A 19,813-nucleotide genomic window follows, 5' to 3' on the forward strand; every position below is an offset into this window, starting at 1 on the left:
TGTGAGGAGCAGGCACGATAGGGAGCACCTGGGTTTTCTGCTTCTTGCACCCTAACTGAGCAGTGAGGATAGCTTTACACTGTAACACCTGGTTCCAAGGGTCTCTTTTCAGTGTGTGAATTAAATAAACCAGGTTCAAAGGAAAACTGGAGCATGAGAAATTTCATCCCATGACCACAGCTGGGAGAGACCCAGGGACCTTCCAATGCCCTCGCAGAGACCCTGCTCCCGGGCTGGAGGAGACACTGTCAGTGGTTATGTGGCCAGGCCTTTAGAGAGGGAGGTGACACGGATTTTGTTTATACGCTATTGCCTAGAGGGCAGGAGGAAGCTGGGGGTCAGGAAGGTTTAACTCTGTTCCGGGCTCTGGCAGGGGAGTGGTGACTAGTGGTTAGAGCAGGTGGGTGGCGCTGGGGCCAGGACTCCTGGTGTCACCATCACGGTGTTGCCCCCCTGGTGCTCACACTCAGCACTGGGCTGGGCCAGGGCTGCATTAAAGGTGCATCAGCTGCCTGGCCGACAGATCCCAGTGAGCCTTCTTCAATCAGCCCCCTCGTCTCAAGGCCCCAAATCCCCTGCTCACCAGCCCCCTGGGAGCCTTCACCCCCGGCCCCAGAGCAGGAGGCAGATGGGCAGCAGATTCATTGTGAAGCAGGATCATTCCCCCCACACACGGCCTGACCTCCCCACCTGGCCCAACCCCCCCAACCCAGCCTGACCCCCCCAGCTTAGCCTGTGTCACCCACACCCTTTTCTCCCCACATTGTGCCCCCTGGCCCATGTCCCCTCACAGACCACTGGCCCCTTCTCCCCCCACACCCACCAGCATCTCCAACCTGTCCCCCCTCAGCCCACCTCTAGCCATGGCCACCATCTTCCATTGCTCCCCGAGGGCAGGGACCCCAGTTGCCCTCAGTTAACATGGGCACCCCGTCACCCCCTGCAGCCCTCGCAGGGCAGCTATGCTGCCCCCTGGTTAAGATGGTTGACGCCTCAGCCTGGGGGTGGGGAACAATCTTGCCCCCCGGACTGCCTATAGCGGCAGGGAGGGGTGGCTGTGGGGTTGGGGGCATTATGGGGCACTGAATGTTGGGCAGGAGGCATGTGAGGGAGGGACTGAGGGGACAGAAAAATGGGGGACCCTGAGGTTGAGGGGGCTGGAGCTGGGGGCAATGAAAGGGGAGGCTGCTGAGGATAGAAATTGGAGCCCAGAGGGAACTTGGGGGCACCGGCTCCCCTCTCGCTCCTCACTCCCCCCAAAATCCTGCTCCCCAGCTCTGACCTTCTGAGGAGGGGAGCCTGGCTGCTCTCCAACTCCATCCTGGCCCCTCTCCCCTCAACCCCTCTCCTGAAACCCCCCAACCTATTTCCCTCAAGCTCTCAGCTCCCCGCATCCGGTTTCCCCCAAACATCCACCATGGGGGGGCCCAGAAGCACCAGGGGCTAAATCCCTCTGCACCCTGTTGTGTTCATGGAGACGCAATAAAGGGCCCAAGGTGTGAATATGCCTCAGCCCCTGCCCCACACTGAATAGGGTTAAACATGGGCCAAGGATGGGGTCCAGAGCCCTCAGCCTCTTCAGCCCAACGGGAAACCCCCCACTGACCCCTGGGCCCAGCTGCAACAGACACAGCAGAGCAGGAACCAGGGGAGTCGTGGCAGGCGCCGCGTGAAACTAGGGGTTTGTTCCAGGGCGGCTCTAACATTTTTGCCACCCCAAGTAAAAAAAAAAAAAAAGCGTTGCCCTGCCCCTGCGAGCGCCGCCCACCCCCTCCCCGAGCGTCGCGCCACCAAAGTCCCCGCCCCCCCAGCACCGTGTCACGCCGCCCAAGTCCCCGCCCCGTCCAGCACTGCGTCGCGCCACCCAAGTCCCCGCTCGCCCCCCCAAGCACCGCCCAAGTCCCCGGTCCCCCAGCACCGCCCAGCTGAACCAAAAAAAACCAAAAACAAAGCCTGAGCGCCACCCCGTCCCAAGGTGCCACCCCAAGCATGTGCTTGGTAGGCTGGTGCCTGGAGCCGGCCCTGGTTTGTTCCAGTCCCCACCCTGTTCGCTGGAACGAGTCTCTAGCCAGAAAATCTCTCAGGTTTGAGTGTCTCCCAGCTTGCCCCGGAGACGCTAGCGACTGTCCTGGGGGGGCAGAGGAGGCAATGGAGCTGGAATGGAGCCGGCGTCGCTGTGGCTGCTGTTAAAGTCCAACCCCGTTTCCTCCTGGGTTGGGGGTTCAGTCCATGGGAGGGGCATTGGCATCGGGGTCCCTCTCTCTCGCCGCTCTGCTCAGGCAGTCTCTGTGGAGCAGGGTCCAGATGGCCCGGGGGCCCAGGATATGGGGGGTGGCAGCCATGACCGTTAAAGCAATTTCCTTCCCCCCGTCTCTTTAAGGACCCAAGTCCAGAGAAAGGGCCCATGAACCTCATGGCTGGCGGCACCTGGGGGGGAGTCTGGACTGATCAGCTCTGAATTGATGCTGATGCCGGGCTGGGCACGGGGCAGGCTGAGCTGCTGTAAAAGCAGGAGCTAGGCAGGGGTTGGTGGGTGAAGGTCTCCAGATCTAGAGAGGGAAGGGGGAAAATCAAGGAGAACAGATGCCCTGGTTGCTGGCCCCAAGGCAAGGGCTACAGACGAGGGCAGAGAAGGACCCTGATGGAGTGACAGCAGCCCAAGTTTGGGATGGGACAAAAGCTGGCTGGTGGTTGTGGGCTGGACCCTGGAGTGGCAGGCGACCCAGAGTTCCCCTATCAGCCACGGGGACAGTGGCACAGAGCAGGCAGAGGAGCAGGATTCTGCCTGGACCAGTCACCCAGTGGGAGTTTGATACCCCAGATGAGGAGGACCAGAGCGACTAGCCAGAGGCCAAGCCCCAGAGACGGGGCATCCTGCTTGATGCAAAGGGAGCAGCCAGGCTCTAGACAGCGAATGTGAGACCCGAGGGTGAGAGACCAAAGGAGGGGGCATCGGACAGGATATGAGCTTATCCCCAGACATAGCTGCAAGGAGGCACCCTGGTGGTGAGTATAACACACCTAAGCACCCTCGTTCTCAATTTAAACAGATTTTTATGGAAAAAAATCCCAGGTTTTACAAAAATTCAGTTTGTTCCAATTTTCACCCTTGTTTTGTATCATTCAACTATATAAAAAGTAACTGGTTTTATTTGGAAAATACGATCCCCATTGCCTGAGAGATCTGTCCTACGCTAAGACATTAGTCTGTGTGCATATGCAGAGCTGCCAGTTGAAGTAAGGCTATGGATTAGCTGATACACTCAATAACCAAACAGGTGCACACAGAAGCTCTGAAGCGCATTCGCATCTGAACATACTGATGAATCTCACACGCCCACCATGGACATATTTCAAGCTGCTAGCAGAGAACGGGTTAAAAATCTGACACACTAAAATAGGAAGAAAATGACAATCTGCCTCAGAACACGTTTCAGGACACAAGGCATCGAAGTTATAGGCTAACAGTTCTAACTCTACAACAGTGAACTGTTTATTCAAATAAAAAGTTTTATTGGGGGCACACACCCCGGTGTCAGATTCCCCCTCTCCCATTGACACATGCCCTGGCTGTCTCCGATACTCACCAAGGAAGAGGATGAGAGCAGATGCCCCTCACCCAGCTCCACCAAGCCCCAGATAAGGAACTCAGCTGGTGGCTCCAGCTACAGGAAGCCGACAATGGCTCGTCTCTTCCTGTGTCCATCACACCTTGTCTCTAATCTGCAGGCGAAATCTACTTCAGTCAAAGTAGGCAGAGGTCTTTGCAAACTTCAGGAAACCCTGGGACCGTCAGCCTGGCCAATCATCACGTAGCTTGAAGCTTGTCCATGTCTCTGTGGGAAGGTGGGACAGGCCACCCTCAATGTACCCTGCAGCCTTGGGGAAGGGGCACTGGGATAGGAGCCAGGAGATCAAAAGGTCTGGTCTTCAATCTTCGACTGACCATGATTTCCATGAAAATTCCACCCCCTTTTCAACTCCTGGGTTAGTGGCTGATGACCCATGTATGTAAAATTAGTATGTGATCATGCACTGAAAGGATGGCGGTGTAATGCATGTGCACAAGGGGGCACTGGAGGGTTTGACTCTGCAGCCTTCCCTCTCAGCCTAGGAGGGAGTTTAGGTGCAGGAGGGGGCTCTGGGCTGGGGCAGAGGGTTGGGTGCAGGAGAGGGTATCGGGTGCTGGCTCTGGGAGGGAGCTGAGGGCTGGGGCAGGGGATGGGGGCTGAAGGGTTCGAGCTCTGGGTGGGAGTTTGGGTTCAGGAGGGAGCTCCAGGCTGGGGCAGAGGGTTCAGGTGCGAGAGAGGATGAGGGATCTGGGCTTTGGCTTGGCAGCACTTACTTCGAGTGGCTCCTGATTGGCAGCACAGCAGGGCTAAGGCAGACTCACTGCCTGCTCTGGTCCCTGTGGCCCCTGGGGGGTGAGCAGGAGGTCATCTAGTCCAACCCCCTGCTCAAAGCAGGACAAACCCCAACTAAATCATCCCAGCCAGGGCTTTGTCAAGCCTGACCTTAAAAACCTCTAAGGAAGGAGATTCCACCACCTCCCTAGGTAACCCATGTGATGGGTTGGATCACAGAAATCCCCTGGGAACTGCAAACTGATGTGCCAAGACTACTTCTGCCCCAACTTTCCCTGCCAGCCTGGGACCCCAGCATGCTGTCTTGCTGAACCAGCCACACCCGTCTGCTCCAACACAGACCCAGGGTCTGAACCACGTGCCCCAAACTGCAGACTTAACTGAAAGCAGCTTACAGAAGCGTTCCTGTCTTTAACACTCAGATGCCCAACTCCCAATGGAGTCTAAAACTCAAATAAATCCATTTTACCCTGCATAAAGCTTATACAGGGTAAACTCATAAATTGTTTGCCCTCTATAACACTGATAGAGAGATATGCACAGCTGTTTGCCCTCCATCCCCCCAGTATAAATACATACTCTGGGTTAATTAATAAGTAAAAAGTGATTTTATTAAATACAGAAAGTAGGATTTAAGTGGTTCCAAGCAGCAACAGATGGAACAAAGTGAATTACCAAGTCAAATAAAATAAAACACACAAGTCTATGTCTAATACAGTAATAAAACTGAATACAGATAAAATCTCACCAGTTCCAGTAAGCTTCCTTTTACAGACTAGTCTCCTGCTAGTTTGGGTCCAGCAATCACTCACACCCCCTGTGGTTACTGTCCTTTGTTCCATTTTCTTTCAGGTATCCTCGGGGGTGGAGAGGCTCTCTCTTTAACCAGCTGAAGAGCCAATGGAGGGGTCTCCCAGGGGTTTAACTAGACTTTCTCGTGTCGGTGGAGACCCCCCTCCTCTCTCCTATGTAAAGTCCAGCTCCAAGATGGAGTTTTAGAGTCACATGGGCAAGTCACATGTCCATGCATGACTCAGTTTTTACCAGCCAAGCCACATTCTTGGGAAAGCTCAGATGTGGATTGGCATCTTCAAGTTCATTGTTGGCTTAAGTGGTTTTTGATTGGGAACTTAATTTGCACTTTTCTCAAGAAGCCGACCAAATACTCTACTGGGCTAGTCAAAATCAAGCTAGCACACAGCCAATATTCATAACCTCGAATACAAAAATGATACACACATACAAATAGGCTGAATACATTAAGTAGATCATAACCTTTACATAGATATGTTACATGGCATATGTAGCCCAAAACATATTCCAGTTATGGCACATATATATTCATAAGCATATTCCATAAAGCCTTATGGGGGGCACCATCACAACCCATTCCAGTGCTTCACCACCCTCCTAGTGAAAAAGTTTTTTCCTAATATCCAAACTAAACCTCCCCCACTGCAACTTGAGACTATTACTCCTTGTTCTGTCATTGGGTACCACTGAGAACAGTCTAGATCCATCCTCTTTGGAACCCCCTTTCAGGTAGTTGAAAGCAGCTATCAAATCCCCCCTCATTCTTCTCTTCTGCAGACTAAACAATCCCAGTTCCCTCAACCTCTCCTCATAAATCATGTGCTCCAGCCCCTAACCATTTTTGTTGCTCTCTGCTGGACTCCTTCATAGGGCCAGGGTTGGGCCCCCACTTTTTGCCAGAGTGACTCCCGTGGCTCCTCTGCCCCAGACCCCTGGCCGAGATGTCACCCCCCTGGGAGCGACGTGCCCGGCAGGGACTGGGCAGAGATGCAGCACAGCCTTTGCCAATCTAGCCGGCGTTTATCAGTCACCAGGATCCGGGACTGAAGAGGCTTTGGGGTGGGTTTGGGACAGAGGCACGTAACTGAGAGCCCCAGGCTGGCAATGTCTCATCCCTGTGGGACACTGGGATGAAGGTTTAGTTTGCGTTGGTCCCCTCCAAAGGGGTTGCTGTTTGGTATCTGAAGGTCTGCTTCCCAGATGAAGGGAAACTGAGGCAGGGCTCAACCATGACACCGCACCTGGCCACAAGGGTCTGCACTAGCACGGCCTGCGCTATAACCAAGCAGCTTCTCTCCAGCACCTGGATGGCCAAGGGGGCTCACAGGGATCGGGCCCCAAGTGGGGACACTATTGTTCTAATGCAGGGTTAATGTGGGGCAGGTTGTAGGTGCCAAGCGGCATAAGAGCACAAGAAGGGCCAGCATGGATCTCAGCTGGGGCTGGGCTCCCAGGCACTGCCCTATTCTTCAGGGGCTGTGACATACCAAAGTACAATCCAGACTAATGAGCAGCTGTGTCACCCGTGCCCTGCACCCTCGGGTGCCTTACAATGCCTTGCTGAAATAGCTCCCAAGTAGGCCACTCACGAAAAGCCTCCGGTGTGCAAGCACCACCCTGAGTGTCTGTGTGTAACTGCAGCTGGCCAGCAACATCCTCGTTATACTGCAGGGTGGCCCTGATACACCCCCAGTCCCATATTTCCCCCAGAAAGCTACGTCCTGTGCCGCCCAGCCCTCTCCTGGACAGCGCAAGTTACATTCAGTCCACTGTTCCTTTCAGAGAATAATATGCACCCAGCTCGTCACCCCAAATGGAGTTTCCCAAACACTTCAGTTTAAACACATTGGATCAGCTAAAACAATAAAGTTTATTAACTACAAAGAGAGAGATGTACAAGTCAGACATGGATACAAGAAAACTAAAGATAAGACGTTTACTAATCCCTAATATAACAAATTATATCCGGATCTCCCTGCATGCATTCAGCAGTCTTACTGACCCAAACGCCGGTCAGGACCCCTCTCCCAAAGTCCAACAAATGCTTCCTCTGTTGCTTCCAGTGCCGTGAATGGAATGGGCAGGGAGAGAGAGCAGGCTGCCTTGAGGTGTTTCTCCCTCCTTTTTATAGTTTCTGTCCCCCTCTTGAAAAACATTTGCAGCTGGGCACTAGGAGATGAAAAATCTGTGTGGAAGGATGTTTTCTGCTGTTTTTTTCCCCACCTGTTTGACCTGACTTTGTCTTCCCTTCTTGCTTGATGATTCTGTTTACTGCTTAAGTGCAAATTAAGCAGCACACACATTCTGGCTGGACACTGCCAGCTTCATCCTGGCCATGGACCCCACACTGAGGGCCATGGACCCCACACTGGTGCAAGGGCTGTGGGGCCGGGAGGTCTCACTCCTGAGCCTCACAGCTATCAGTCACCTCAGCCCTGGCTGGGCTTCTCCCTCGGGCACAACATGACTTGAGAAATAAATGGACCTTGCGGCACAAGAGCTGCAGGGCCGCCAGCCTCAGTCCCCGAAGGAGCAACCGCTGGCAGCCTCATCTCGGGCAGGGAGCAGGCAAGGGCCTCCCTCCTGAGCCCCTCACCTTTTCTGTGGAGGAAGGGACCTCCCTGCCTGTGGCTAGGGCAGCGCTGCCCAGAGAGGGTGGCAAGTGGGGCAATTTGCCCCAGGCCCTGGGCCTCACAGGGGCCCCTATGAGACTATAGCATTCTATAGTATTGCAACTTTCTTTTATGGAAGGGGCCCCCAAAATTACTTTGTCCCAGGCCCCCTGAAACCTCTGGGCAACCCTGGGCTAGGGCTGGATTAGTCATTTGTTGGCCTGGCTCCAAATCTATTTATGAGCCCCCATGGGGAACACATGTAAAAGCCAGGAGATGGACACAGCCTTGGACCCCCATCCCAACTGCACCCCCTCCCCCTGGGGACTCCCATCCTGACTGCACCCCTTGTCTCAGGGACCCCCATCCTGACTGCACCCCCTGCCCCTGGAAACCCCCATCCTGACTGCACCTCCTGTCTCAGGGACCCCCATTCCAACTGTACCCCCTTCCCCTGGGGACCCCCATCCTGACTGCACCCCCTGTCCCGGGGACCCTCATTGATTGCATCCCTTGCCACTGGGGACCTTCACCCCAACTGAACCCCCTGCCCCAGGGGACCTCCATCCCAACTGCATCCCCTGCCCTTGGACTTCTGCCTCAATTGCACCTCCTTCCCCAGGACCCTCATCCCATTTTCACCCCCCTGCCTGGAGACCACCCACCCACCCTGACTGTGCCCCCTTCCTCAGGAACTCTATCCCCACACAAACTCTGACCCCTGCCTGGGACACCCACCTCAACTGCAGCTGCTTCCCCAGGACCCCCCTGCCCCAAGATCCTCATCCCCAACATGGCCTCACTCCCAGGTGTCATCCACAGGGCTCAGGGAGCAGCTCCCCCAATCCAGATCCATAGCTCTCTCCCCTGCCCTAGCGCTGCAGGGTTTGATCAGCTCCCTGTGCACCAGTGGAGGGGGCACTGGGTCTTGCAACAAAGATGGGGAGCAGCGGCTTGTGTGGCTGGAGCAGCTGCTGCTGGGTGATGCCCAAACAGCAGCTGGTGCCTCTAGCCCCATGGACGGATGGAGCATTGGCCAGTAGGGCTGCCCCTGGGTCCCCCAGAGCAGCAGCCCCAGGGGCCCCCAGGTAAGGTTTAGTCAGGGGTACTTATTTATAATAAAGGCAATAGATAGGTCATTGACCATGAATTCCCCCATGACCTGTGCATGACTTTTACTAAAAGCACTGTGACAAAATGGCTGATGTTGGTGTGGTGGGTCCCGCACTTTTCTTGGTGGGGGGCCTGGACATCATTCCTTGTCCCTGCTCTTGGGGTGCCAGGGGCCCTGCTAGCGGCCCAGGAAGGCGGTAGAGAAGGGAAAACAGGGAAGGGATCTGGGTCTGGGTCTGAGCCCCAGGCCCTCTCAACTCCCTCTTCCCTCTTTGAGTGCGGTGACCCTCGGTCCTTAACACTCAGTGAGGAGTCTCCCTGCTGTGCTGGGACAGGGTCTCCCTTCCTCCAATTCTCTGGTCTTTCAAATCTCATCAAAACTCGTCCAAATTCCAGTCCTCTCTCCTTCCTCACTCCCCCTGTCTGCCTGAAGCAGGGGGAAAAGGGGGTTATTAGGTTCCTGATAGGGCCAAAATTTGCTACAGACACTTCAGTTCGCCTGCAGGGAACCACAGCTTAATTAGGCTACTGTGTGACATTAGGTTCCTGACTGGGCCTTACTTGGCTACAGGTGCTTCAATTAGCCTGCAGTAGCCTTCCCTAGTCTCCAGGGAACCAGGCCTTCGTTAGACTATATCTCCCCTCTAGCACTCTCCCACTGCTCTCTGGCCCTGCTGTATCCCATAGCTCCCGCTCACCGCTCCCGCAACAACACTGGGTTAGGTTACTTGGGAAGAGAGACAGTGTTGTCGTGACAGGCCGTTCTCGTTGCCTTGTTAGTTTCCGGCTCTGTGCTGGATCTGGAAGTGGAAAGGTTGTAGAGACAGGAACCATTAAGTCGCTCGTGCAGGGTATGTCCTGGCAGCCCCACCACAGCCTTGTCTGACAATGACTCCAGGTTGTGCCTGTCGACGTGGCACAGGCCTGCGAGAGAGCTGGGAAGGGGCCTCTGCCTCCTGGCCACGGGCCAGGCCCCGGGCTGAGATTACCTGATCAGCAGTGAGTAGAGAGCTGGGATTTTGCTCCCTTTTATCCCAGCGAGCTCCCCCTTCAGTGAGCCCAAGGTCTGTCCATGTTCAGGACATGCAGCTTTCCTGCCTCTGCCTCGGTCTCCCCAACACGGCCTTCTGGCTTGTTGGGGTGTTTGGCCCCCCAGAGCAGAACTCCCCCAGGAATAGGGGTCTGTCTCTGCCCCTCGGCCCCACTCAGAAGCTCCCTGCCCCTGGCCAGGCCAGTCTCACACGGAGACACCCTTGTTCCAGAGGGGATGGGCCAGCAGCTGAGCCTCCTTCCAGAGCCACGGCCCATGCGTGCCGGCTGGCTGGCTCTCCCCATGCCAGTCCTGGCTGAGATACCAAGCGCCCCTGGCAGGGCGGCATCTGGGATTGGCCCCTGGCCAGCCACTCAGACACGGTCAAGCTCCCTTCTGACACACAACACATCCTGGAGTCAGGATGCTTGGCCCAGCCTGGCCCAGGCCGTGACAGAGAGAAACAATTCACCCCCTTTCTCTCCATTCTCCATGCTTGGGCCCATCTCTCCAGCTGGTCGCTGCCCAGGACCATTGGGGGGTGGGAGGGTTGGAATTACTCAGCAAAGCCCTTGCAAGTTCCCCAGGCGTTCACTGGGCGACAGCCAATTCTGCTGTCTCTGGACTGGACCCACAAGCAGACAGGGTTCTCCAGAGTGCAGGCTGAGCTGGGTGCCCTGGATTTACCGCCTGTGCCAACGCCCTGTTCTGCAAACGTCACCTTGCCAGTGCTAGGCTTTGGGTCTCCACCTCTGTGGGGGAGCTGAGCAGGGGGCGTCAGGAAGTAAAACCCCTCTGGCTTGTGGGACCAATTCCACAGCCAGACAGAGCTCTCCAGAACTCAGACTGGCCTCAGGTTAAACAGTAACTGAATGAAGTGAAGTCAACTTATGGCTGGTGCCAGCCTGTGTCAGCAGAGACCTGGCTTCTCCCTCTGCCACCCCACAGCCCTGGGTGAGCACCCCCCTTCCTTGGCCTGGCAGCGAGTGGCAGACAAGTGCCCCCTCTTGGCCACTCACCAGAATGCTGTGAGGGGACCCAGCTGCTGGATCTGGGAGTCTGAACAGGATTGGGCTCTGTCTTGGGGTCCCCGGGCTCCGTCTTGGGGTGCAGACCCTCTGCCTAGCACCTGCCCTGACTGCTTAGACACACAGTGCCCTGCCCAGCCCCTGCAATCAGGGGTGACCCCTCAGACTTTCCTGTAGCTTAAACACCCCTCTGGCAGAGCTCCACCAAAGGTGGGAGCCCCCAAAGGGCCCACTTCATTGTCCCTCCTGGGAGGTGCAGCACTGACCCACAGACACTGTGTACAGATGTCTGACACAGACCTACCCACCCCTCCCTACCCAACCCCTGCCTCAGTTTCCTCCCTGCTCTGGATTGGAGACATCTGGTGCCACCCAGGGGCCTTCTGCTGCCATTCATGACCTATGATCTGAATCATGATCTGAATCATGGGGCCAGGCCTGGGGGTAAGGGAGGTCCCATCACTGTGAGTGGAAAATTCTCCCCTAAAACCCTTGTTGGAAACCAAAAACCTGAGAAAACCAGGAAAGTCTTTTCTTCTGGAAGGGGGGGATGGGAAATGAGCTGGGCTGGGGGAAGGGGGGGATGCGACAGGGGAGAGTAGGAGGGAGATGTGTGTGGTGACAGGGGATGTCTGACCACAGTGATCAATTACTTGGGCAGCTGGGCCAAGCACCCACCACACAACTGGCACTGCTGTGATGTTTACAGGCCCTAGAACGGGTCCCTCTGCATGAGCTGAGAGTTACGGCTCCAGTCAGGGCTGCCTAATGCCAGGTGTCTAGTTTTTCACCGGGACACCTGGTCGAATAGGGACTCTGGTGGCTCTGTTAAAAGTCTGGTTGGTGGTTCAGGCAGACTCCTTACCTGGCTCCGTGCAGTTCCCGGAAGCAGCCAACATGTCCCTGCAGAGTGCAGCCTCTAGGCACAGGGGCAGCCATGGAGGCTCTGGAACACTGCCCCTGCCCGAAGCGCTGACTCCACAGCTCCCATTGGCCAGGAACCGCGACCACTGGATCTGTGGACAGGGGCAGCACGTGGAGCCTCATGGCTGTGCCACCACCTAGGAGCTGGAGGGAGATGTCACAATTTCCTGGGAGCTGCCTGAGGTCAGTGCCACCCAAAGCCTGCTCCCTGAACCCCCTCCTGCACCCCAACCTCCTACCCTAGCCCAGAGTCCCCTCCCACACTACAAACCCCTCATTACTGCTCCCACCTCAGAGCCCGAACCCCCAGGCCAGAGCCCGTATGCCATCCCACACCCCAAACCCACTGCCCCCACCCTAGAGCCCACTCCATAACCCCCCTCCTACACCCTAAGCCCATACTCCAGCCTCGTGAAAATGAAAGAGTGAGCAAGGGTGGAGGAGAGCGAGTGAGGGGGATAGAGTGAGTGGGGGCAGGAGCTTGGAGAAGGGGCGGGGCAGGGAGTGGGTAAAGGGGTTCAGTTCTCTGCTATTAGAAAGTTGGCAACCCTGCAGTTGCTGTGCAGACACACTTACCCAACACATCAGTCACTGGCTCTGAGAACACTCTGGCCCCTGCCCCACACGCAGACCCGGGGAGTCTGTGACAAGGCTCAACCTGGGAGCCTGGTGCAGTTGGTGCAGTCCCTAGCGTTGGCCGAGGTGGCAGCCAGCCCACGGGCGGATGTCCCTCATCAGCCTGCTCCATGGCGGTGAGGTTTGATTCGTATGGGAGGACAGCGGAGAGCCCAGGCAGATCGGCTGGTGTCGCACAGGCCCGGCTGCTCCTGGCCACAGCCAATTTCCCTGAGCGCTTTGGGAGGTGAGTGAGGAGTGTGCAATACGTGCCCTGAATTGCTCCACTAATGCAGCCCTTGAGCAGTGACCCCTCTGCTTATATCTCCAATACAGCAGCCCTTCCCACGGCCACACACTGCATGCACTGGCACCAGCCTCGTGCCCGGACCCAGTAGAGGTCACTGCTGCTTCTGCCTTCCCTGTGGTTCAGTGGAGCTGGGGATGGATTGTTTTGCGTGTCTGTCGGGGAAGGCCGTGCAAGGTGAGTTTTGGGCAACATTGTGGGCAATGGGAAGGTGGGGAGGGACGCACAAGTCTTTCCCTGTCACTCCCTTGTCATTTTCCAGTAAATAGAATTCGTTCTGATTGCAACAATCCCTTCCCTGCGCATTGCCCAGATTGTAAAGCTTTATCGGGTTTCTCTTGTGTTTGATTAGAGCTGCCTTCACGGAACAGAAATATGTTCATTCTCCTCTGAATTGTCTTATGAAGCTCGGGCTTTAGCGACAGGCACCTGACCCTAGCCGTGGCCTTTACCACCCACCTGTCCACGTCAGTGGATCCCTGCCTGGTTAACAAGCCGGTGAATCTGGCTTGAGGGGAGAAGTGGATGAAACAAACAGGCATGTACGACTCACCAAGCCAGGGCAGGCCCAGGTTTCTGTCTAACCGGCTTTCATGCCCCCGTTCCCGTCCCCCATCCCCAGCGCAGCACCTCAGAGCCTCCAGCCACTAACTGGAACCTTGTCCCGTCAGTCCGGGGAGCTGCAGGTCCCTGTGGAGTGATGGGGCACGTACACGTCCCACTGCAGGTGGACGTGCGCCCAGCGCTGGAGCCAGGGCACTTTGCCCAGCAGTTCTCATGATGAGGCGCATGCCGGCCAATCTCATGGACCCGCCCAGAGCACACAGGGCAGATCTGCCCTGACCCCTCTCAGCCCCCGCTGAGCTTCCCCTGTCTGATCCAGCCAGTGTGGGGCTGGCAGGAAACATGCAAACTGGGGCCTGCCCAGTGTGTTTTTCGTGTGTCTACCTCCACCTCACCAGCAGATGGCAGCAGATGGCCAGGTTCATCCATAGCGAGCTGGGTGTCTGGCAAAGGCTGCCCAGCCTCACTCCCAAGGGGGTGACTCTGCCAGGGGTCTGGGCTCAGGGGGAGCCCCAGGCAAAAAGTGGGGGCCAGGCCTGGCCCGATGAAGAGGGCACTGCCAGGGAGGCTGGGAGGCCTCCCACACTGTGTAAAGTCCAGACACATGGACAGAGAGGAGGAAGACAGAGACAGAGACAGAGACACGAGGCCCCAGGAGACTTCAACACTTTATTGGTGTTAATCATTTGGGGACTGGGGGGACTCTGCAAAATCACAGGCCTTGAGAGAAGAAATGTCCCACCCCCTGCATCCCTCAATCCCCCAAATCTTCTGATGGTGCCCTGTGCCCTGCCATCCTCGGCTGGTGCCCCCTGGCCCGCCGTCCCCCGCAACTGTCCAGTGGTATCCTCAGCCTCGCCGCCCTCCACGTCCACCCCGCCGTCCCCCACGTCCACCTCGCCGTCCCCCACGGCGTCCGCCGCCCCGCCGTCCTCCACGGCGCCCTCCTCCCCACCGTCCCCCACGCCTCCCACGGCCCCATCCACCCCTTCTCCCACGGCCCCATCCACCACGCCTCCCACGGCCCCATCCACCACGCCTCCAAGGAAGCTCAATGTCCGGCCATCCCCTCAATGTTAAGACATCGTCCCCTGCCCCATTGTCCCCCCAACTCTCCAGTGGTTCCCCCTGCCTCATCATCTCTCCAACACTCCAAAGGGGCCCCCTGCTCTCCCCTACATCCTCTGCTCTCCCCTCTCCGCCCAGCTCTCCCTCCTGCCCCCTGCCAGGTGGGTGCAGTGGCTGCCTCATGGCTCGAATCTCGTCCAGGCAGGCGTTGGGGTCGGTTTTGGGATCGTTCCCTCTGCAGTCCTTGCAGCCGTTGGTGTCACAACGTAGCAGGGGCACATCGGGCAGCCGGTGCCAGGCCTCCAACAGGCTTTGGGAATCCAGGTCCCGGTCCTGACGGTAGATCTGCCGGAAGATGAAGGCCTTGTAGTTGTGGTCGATGAGGTGGAAGGTGTCGCTCACCATCCGTAGGATGTTGTGGGACCTCTTCACCAGCAGGCACGTCCCCGTGCAGGGCAAGCGGATGGTGAAGAAGATCAGGCAGCTTCTCTCGTTGTAGGTCCGGGCCAGGAGCTTCTGCACAGGGCTGTTCCAGTCTCCCTGGAGCAGGCGCCACTCGGCATGTTCCCCTGCCCTGCCCAGGCGCTTCATCCGGGCAGCCACAATGGGCCCTTCATCTGGGTCGTACAGGACACCCTCTGGGTTAATGGCCGCCTGCATGTCCTGCAGCTTGTTCCTGGGCAGCACCTGTTCCAGACCAGATGGGTTCTCACAACTGGCTTTCTGCAGGCTGACGGCGAAGGCGTATTCAACAGCCAACCCATCCCTAAGGGAAGGCAAAGCAAAGGGCAGTGAGGAGACAGGGGGCTCTGAACAGCTTTGCCCCCAGCCCCGAGCGGCAAACTTGGGTGGGTCGTACATGGCGGCACCACTGGCCGGTTCTAGGCTCTCAGGCTCCAGCCTCGATCAGGAGAGGTTTGCTCCCTGAGAGAATGAAATAACCTTGGAGGGAGGTTTTAAGAAGAAACTTCCCCAGGGATCATCAGCCCGGTGTGAGCTTTGGTCTGTCAGCCCCACAGGGCTGAGCGTTACCACTTGAGCTCTAGGAGCAAGTCAGAGCTTATATGCGGAGCCACCCCAAGAGAGGGACGTGACACGCAGTTGGCCCGAGGATACACAGGGATTTGCTGGAGAGCTGAAGAATACTGGAGATCAGGGCTCCTCATTTCTCCCTCCAGCTCTGGGAGGGAACTGTGACTGTGATTAAAGGGAGGCTAACAATGGCACCTATATGTGGCACATTCTATGTGAAAGGCTCTGGGTCTGCCACATTAGAGCTGGGTTCTCATCCCACCTCTACCTGAAGTGGCCTTGTGCAGCTTAATTGGGGAGGGTTGGGGGTTGATAACTGACTGAGGACAGGACACTAGTTTGTAAGGTCTGAGGCCTTTTTCAGCAATAAGCAGAAGCAATCAGGAAACAGAGAATCACATTCCCTCTAAATTATAAAGAAAATGTAACACCGGGCTGTTAAGGCGGCGCTTCTATCATAATAGTCCTCACCATCACCAGGTCTTAAATCTGTAAAGAAAACTTCGTTTGACAGCATTCAACAGCCTGGCAAGAAATCCTTTATCAGCAGTTGTCATTGTTCAATCTGTACCTCTAATGTTTTCCCTTTATAGTCCCCCACTTCTCTACTGTTTATCTAGATGGTCTCTGTCTGGTTCTTTGAATGTTTCTGTCAGTTGCATAACTAATCTTGCAACATTTAAATCAACTCAGGTGGTGGGATATGATTGGGTAAAGAATTATTTTGTAATGGGCTAGGATTGGTGAAAAACATGATTTTGTAGCATTTCAGTTTACAATGATTGGGTCAGGCACAGCTAAGCAGGACTCAAGTTTCACTATATAAACTGGGGTCCAAAAAGGAAAAAAGTTCTTGGGACGCTAACTCCAGGACACAGCCCAAGATCAGAGCTGCCAGACCTCAGCACCCTGCCAGCCCTCAATGCAGCAGCTGGAACCCCACATGACCTGGCACTGACTGGCCCCCAGGAAAAGTTCATCTGTCTTATTGGGAGTGGTGAGCATTGTCTGCTTCCCCCTGTGTATTCTCTTTTGGTAGCTGTTTGTAAATAGAGGTTAAGGATATTACTGTGCAAGGCTTTTTCACTGGTAAAAGGCCCCACAAACCTGCAGAAAATTATGCCCTGAGCCCTACAAAGTGGAAAGTGCAGGGGTGCCTAAATTAACCAGGTTACGCGTTGAGCCCACGGGAGGGTAAAGATGGGTGGAGTGTGCAGGTAACAAATCAGTAACAAGGGCTGTGATGATCACTAGACAGCAGACATGGGAGCAGATCTCCTGGCTCCCAGCCCAGTGCACCTTCACCTTAGCTACGATCTACTGGGAGGGAATCTTTCTCTGGGGGGTCATAGCGTGGACTTGGGGGAGCACAAGTGTCACCTGAGGGGGCAGGGTGAGCCCTCCAGACCCTTCATCCTCTAAGCTGAGCCCCCTCCTCCTTCTGCAGCCCCCAGCCTCTGGAGCAGGGGGTTGGAATGAAGCTAGATTCATGTTAGTTTGTCCTATTATAGGGCCTGAATGTGATCATAAATATTCATGCTAATGCTCAGCCTCCCATGCCCAAATCTAACATCCTCACCCTGATAATACTGGGGGGCACTTACCCTACAGGCCAGATCTTTTAAGAGTCTTGAGTGCAAGGTATCTGGTCCTCATTTATTTGAAAGAAATTGTAGAGCAAGCACATGGTTAATGCTGGTCCAATTTTTTCAGACAGAACAGTTTTCCTTAGGGAAAGGCTGATTTAACAAAATCTAAACGTTCCAAGGGAATACATTGATTCTGTGTAATTTTCTGATGAAAAATATTCAGAACAATTTGTTTAGATTGAAACATTTGGTTATGACTTTTTTTTTTACTTTTGTTATGTTATATTACTGTTTATAATATACAGGTGAAAACATATGGACTTTCATATTATTATATTATATTATACTATAAAGCAGGAAATGCAAGTTGCTAAAGATGAAATGGAAATATTTTGAGCTTACTGAAATGAAATATTCAGATATGGCCCAACTGAAATCTGTTTTTAATTTTTCCAAAACAAAATTTGGAATTCCCATTTCATGAAAGTTTTCAAATTTTAGTTCTAATTCAACACATGCACTCCTAGAATTACCCCTCTCCCAGCTCCAGGCTCCATCTCCCTCTGCATCCCAGAATCACCCCTCCCAGCTCCCCGTGCACCCCAGAATCATCCCTCCCAGCTCTGCCATGCCCTGAGCCACCTATGCCATAGAAAATCACATAGGGCAAAAATGATGCATCTTCCCCCATTTTTGCCTTCATTTACCACCCGGAGAGGGCAGAGGGGTCCCAGCCAGATGGAAAATGCCCCACTGGGGCCTCACTCACTTGTTCACATGATTCCCAATCTCTCTGAGCGCGGCAGGGTTGATGCTCCCGACAGTCTCTGGCCCGAAGCAGAGGAGAAAGGGCAGCAGCAGGAGTCCAGCCCTAGGCATCCGTCCTGACACCTGCACAGGACCCCACAGCGTCAGCATCTCTGAGCCTGGGCACAACCCAGCACCATCAACCCACATCCCCTAGCTCCTGGTGTGCTACCGACAGGAGAGGGGGCCGGGGATAACGCCCTGGAGATTGATGGGGTGAGGTGTGAATGGCAGACTGGTCTTCCATGGGGCTCTAAGGGCCAGGATGTGAGGGACAAGGGGGACTCACCTGGGATTTCATAGGGCAGGAGGAGGCGGTGGGGATTCACCAGTTTCCATGGGGCGAGAGGTGGAGGGGGAACGCCTCACCAGGGTTTACATGGGGCAGGAGGAGGCGGAAGAGACTTACAAGGGTTGCTATGGGGCACAAGCTGAGGGGCAGTGGGGACTCACCAGGGTTTCCATGGGGCAGAACGAGGTGGGGGACTCACCATGGTTTCCATGGGGCAGGAGCAGGAGGTGCTGTCACTCACTGACTGAGGCTCACACTGGATCCCCAGTGATGGGCTCTCAGCTCCCAGCCCTTCTTCTTATAGCTCCATTACCCCTAGTCCCCCACCACATGGTGCAGAGGGGCGGTACCCGCTCCTGTTGTCCCCGTGACCAGCCCAGGGGAAGGGGAGGTGGCACTAGGTGGGACTCAACTACTTCATTCAATATTGCCTTGAAAGGAAACTCCATAGGGCTGAGCTAGGAGGGGTGGGGCAGACGGGGGAACAGGATGGGAGGTGGCAAGGGGCAGGGCAGACATGGTGGGGGGTGGGAGGTGGTGGAGGCACTGGGGCAGATGGGGCGGGGGATGGGGTATGGTGAGGGCCAGGGCACACAGCAGTGGGGGATGGGAGGTGGTGAAGTCCGGCCAGGCAGACTCCAGGCTGGAGCATTGGCCCTGTCCAGGTGGGGTTGGTTTGTCTCATGCTGGGGGTCGACGGGGGGAAGTTTCTGATTCTCCTCCTCATGAGCAAGGCCTGGGGCCTCACATCTCTGTCCCTGTGTCTGGCGTTGTGACCATCTGTGCTCCAAGGCAGTTCCCCGGCACCCCCATATTTGCCATGGTGATATAATTCGGCTCTGTTGTGTACACAGTGAGCCTTGTGAGGCATCATTCAAAAAGGCTTGATCTGTGGAACATTAATGTCCTGGTGGATTGTGTGTGCTGTCATTCTATGGGCAGTTATGAAGTTGTGATTGGTGTCTGTCACTGGAAGATGTTGGGAGGTTGGAAACACCCACAACCAGTCTTTCAGGTACAACAATGGAGAAGCCAGACAGTGCTGATGGCCCATTAAGGGGAATGCACACTCCCAAGGGCTATCGTGTGTCTAATGAAGGCTTCTCACAGGAAGCCCATAGACAATGGACATGGCTTGACTCATGTCATAGCAAAAGATCTTTCAAGCAAGCTGGGAGAGCCTATAAAGGAAGGGAAGTGACTTTTGGCCTCTCACGCCCCCTCCCCACAACTCAACACCTGGGAGCACATCTGGAGAACAAAGAGTGTGAACAGGGGAGGTGGTTCCAGGCTGGAAAGGAGAATCCCAGCCTAAGCAGTGAGGAACTCGACCATCTATTGGATGTAGCCAATGATTTTATTTGGTATTTAGTTATTATGTGATGTTATGATTACATTCTATATACTCATGATATGTTAATCAGAATTGATTTATAGGATTATAATAGTATAAGATTAAGCAATATCTTGAGGAACTAGCTAATAAGTCAGACAAGCTGAAACACAAGAAGACTGTAGGCTGAGGCTCGCTGAAAGACTCTAGCTTAGCTATTTTAGGCTTTGGATACCAACTGATCCCCAAAAAATGAGGGATAGCTCAGTGGTGTGAGCATTGACCTGCTAAATTTAGGGTTGTGCGCTCAATCCTTGAGGTA

At 55.1% G+C, this 19,813-nt stretch overlaps 1 protein-coding gene across 1 annotated transcript; it reads right to left on the minus strand.

Moving 5' to 3' along the window:
• Nucleotides 1-13,473: 13,473 nt before the first annotated feature.
• On the minus strand, nt 13,474-18,407 carry LOC115641522. The gene is made up of 5 exons (XM_030544728.1): nt 18,358-18,407; nt 17,829-17,950; nt 14,503-15,204; nt 14,113-14,420; nt 13,474-13,496 (listed from the first exon to the last, which is right to left on the minus strand). The coding sequence occupies exons 1-5, from the start codon at nt 18,367-18,369 to the stop codon at nt 13,474-13,476; spliced, it is 1,167 nt and encodes a 388-aa protein (XP_030400588.1). The 5' UTR covers nt 18,370-18,407.
• Nucleotides 18,408-19,813: the final 1,406 nt, after the last annotated feature.

The sequence above is a fragment of the Gopherus evgoodei genome, unplaced genomic scaffold (assembly GCF_007399415.2).
Source record: "Gopherus evgoodei ecotype Sinaloan lineage unplaced genomic scaffold, rGopEvg1_v1.p scaffold_35_arrow_ctg1, whole genome shotgun sequence".
Taxonomy (NCBI): domain Eukaryota; kingdom Metazoa; phylum Chordata; order Testudines; family Testudinidae; genus Gopherus; species Gopherus evgoodei.

Coding starts and splice junctions, on each gene's coding strand:
- LOC115641522 (XM_030544728.1), bottom strand. Junction 15,205..17,828: donor ATTGGGAATCATGTGAACAA/GTGAGTGAGGCC, acceptor GCCTTCCCTTAG/GGATGGGTTGGCTGTTGAAT. Junction 14,421..14,502: donor AGTGTTGGAGAGATGATGAG/GCAGGGGGAACC, acceptor CCGGACATTGAG/CTTCCTTGGAGGCGTGGTGG.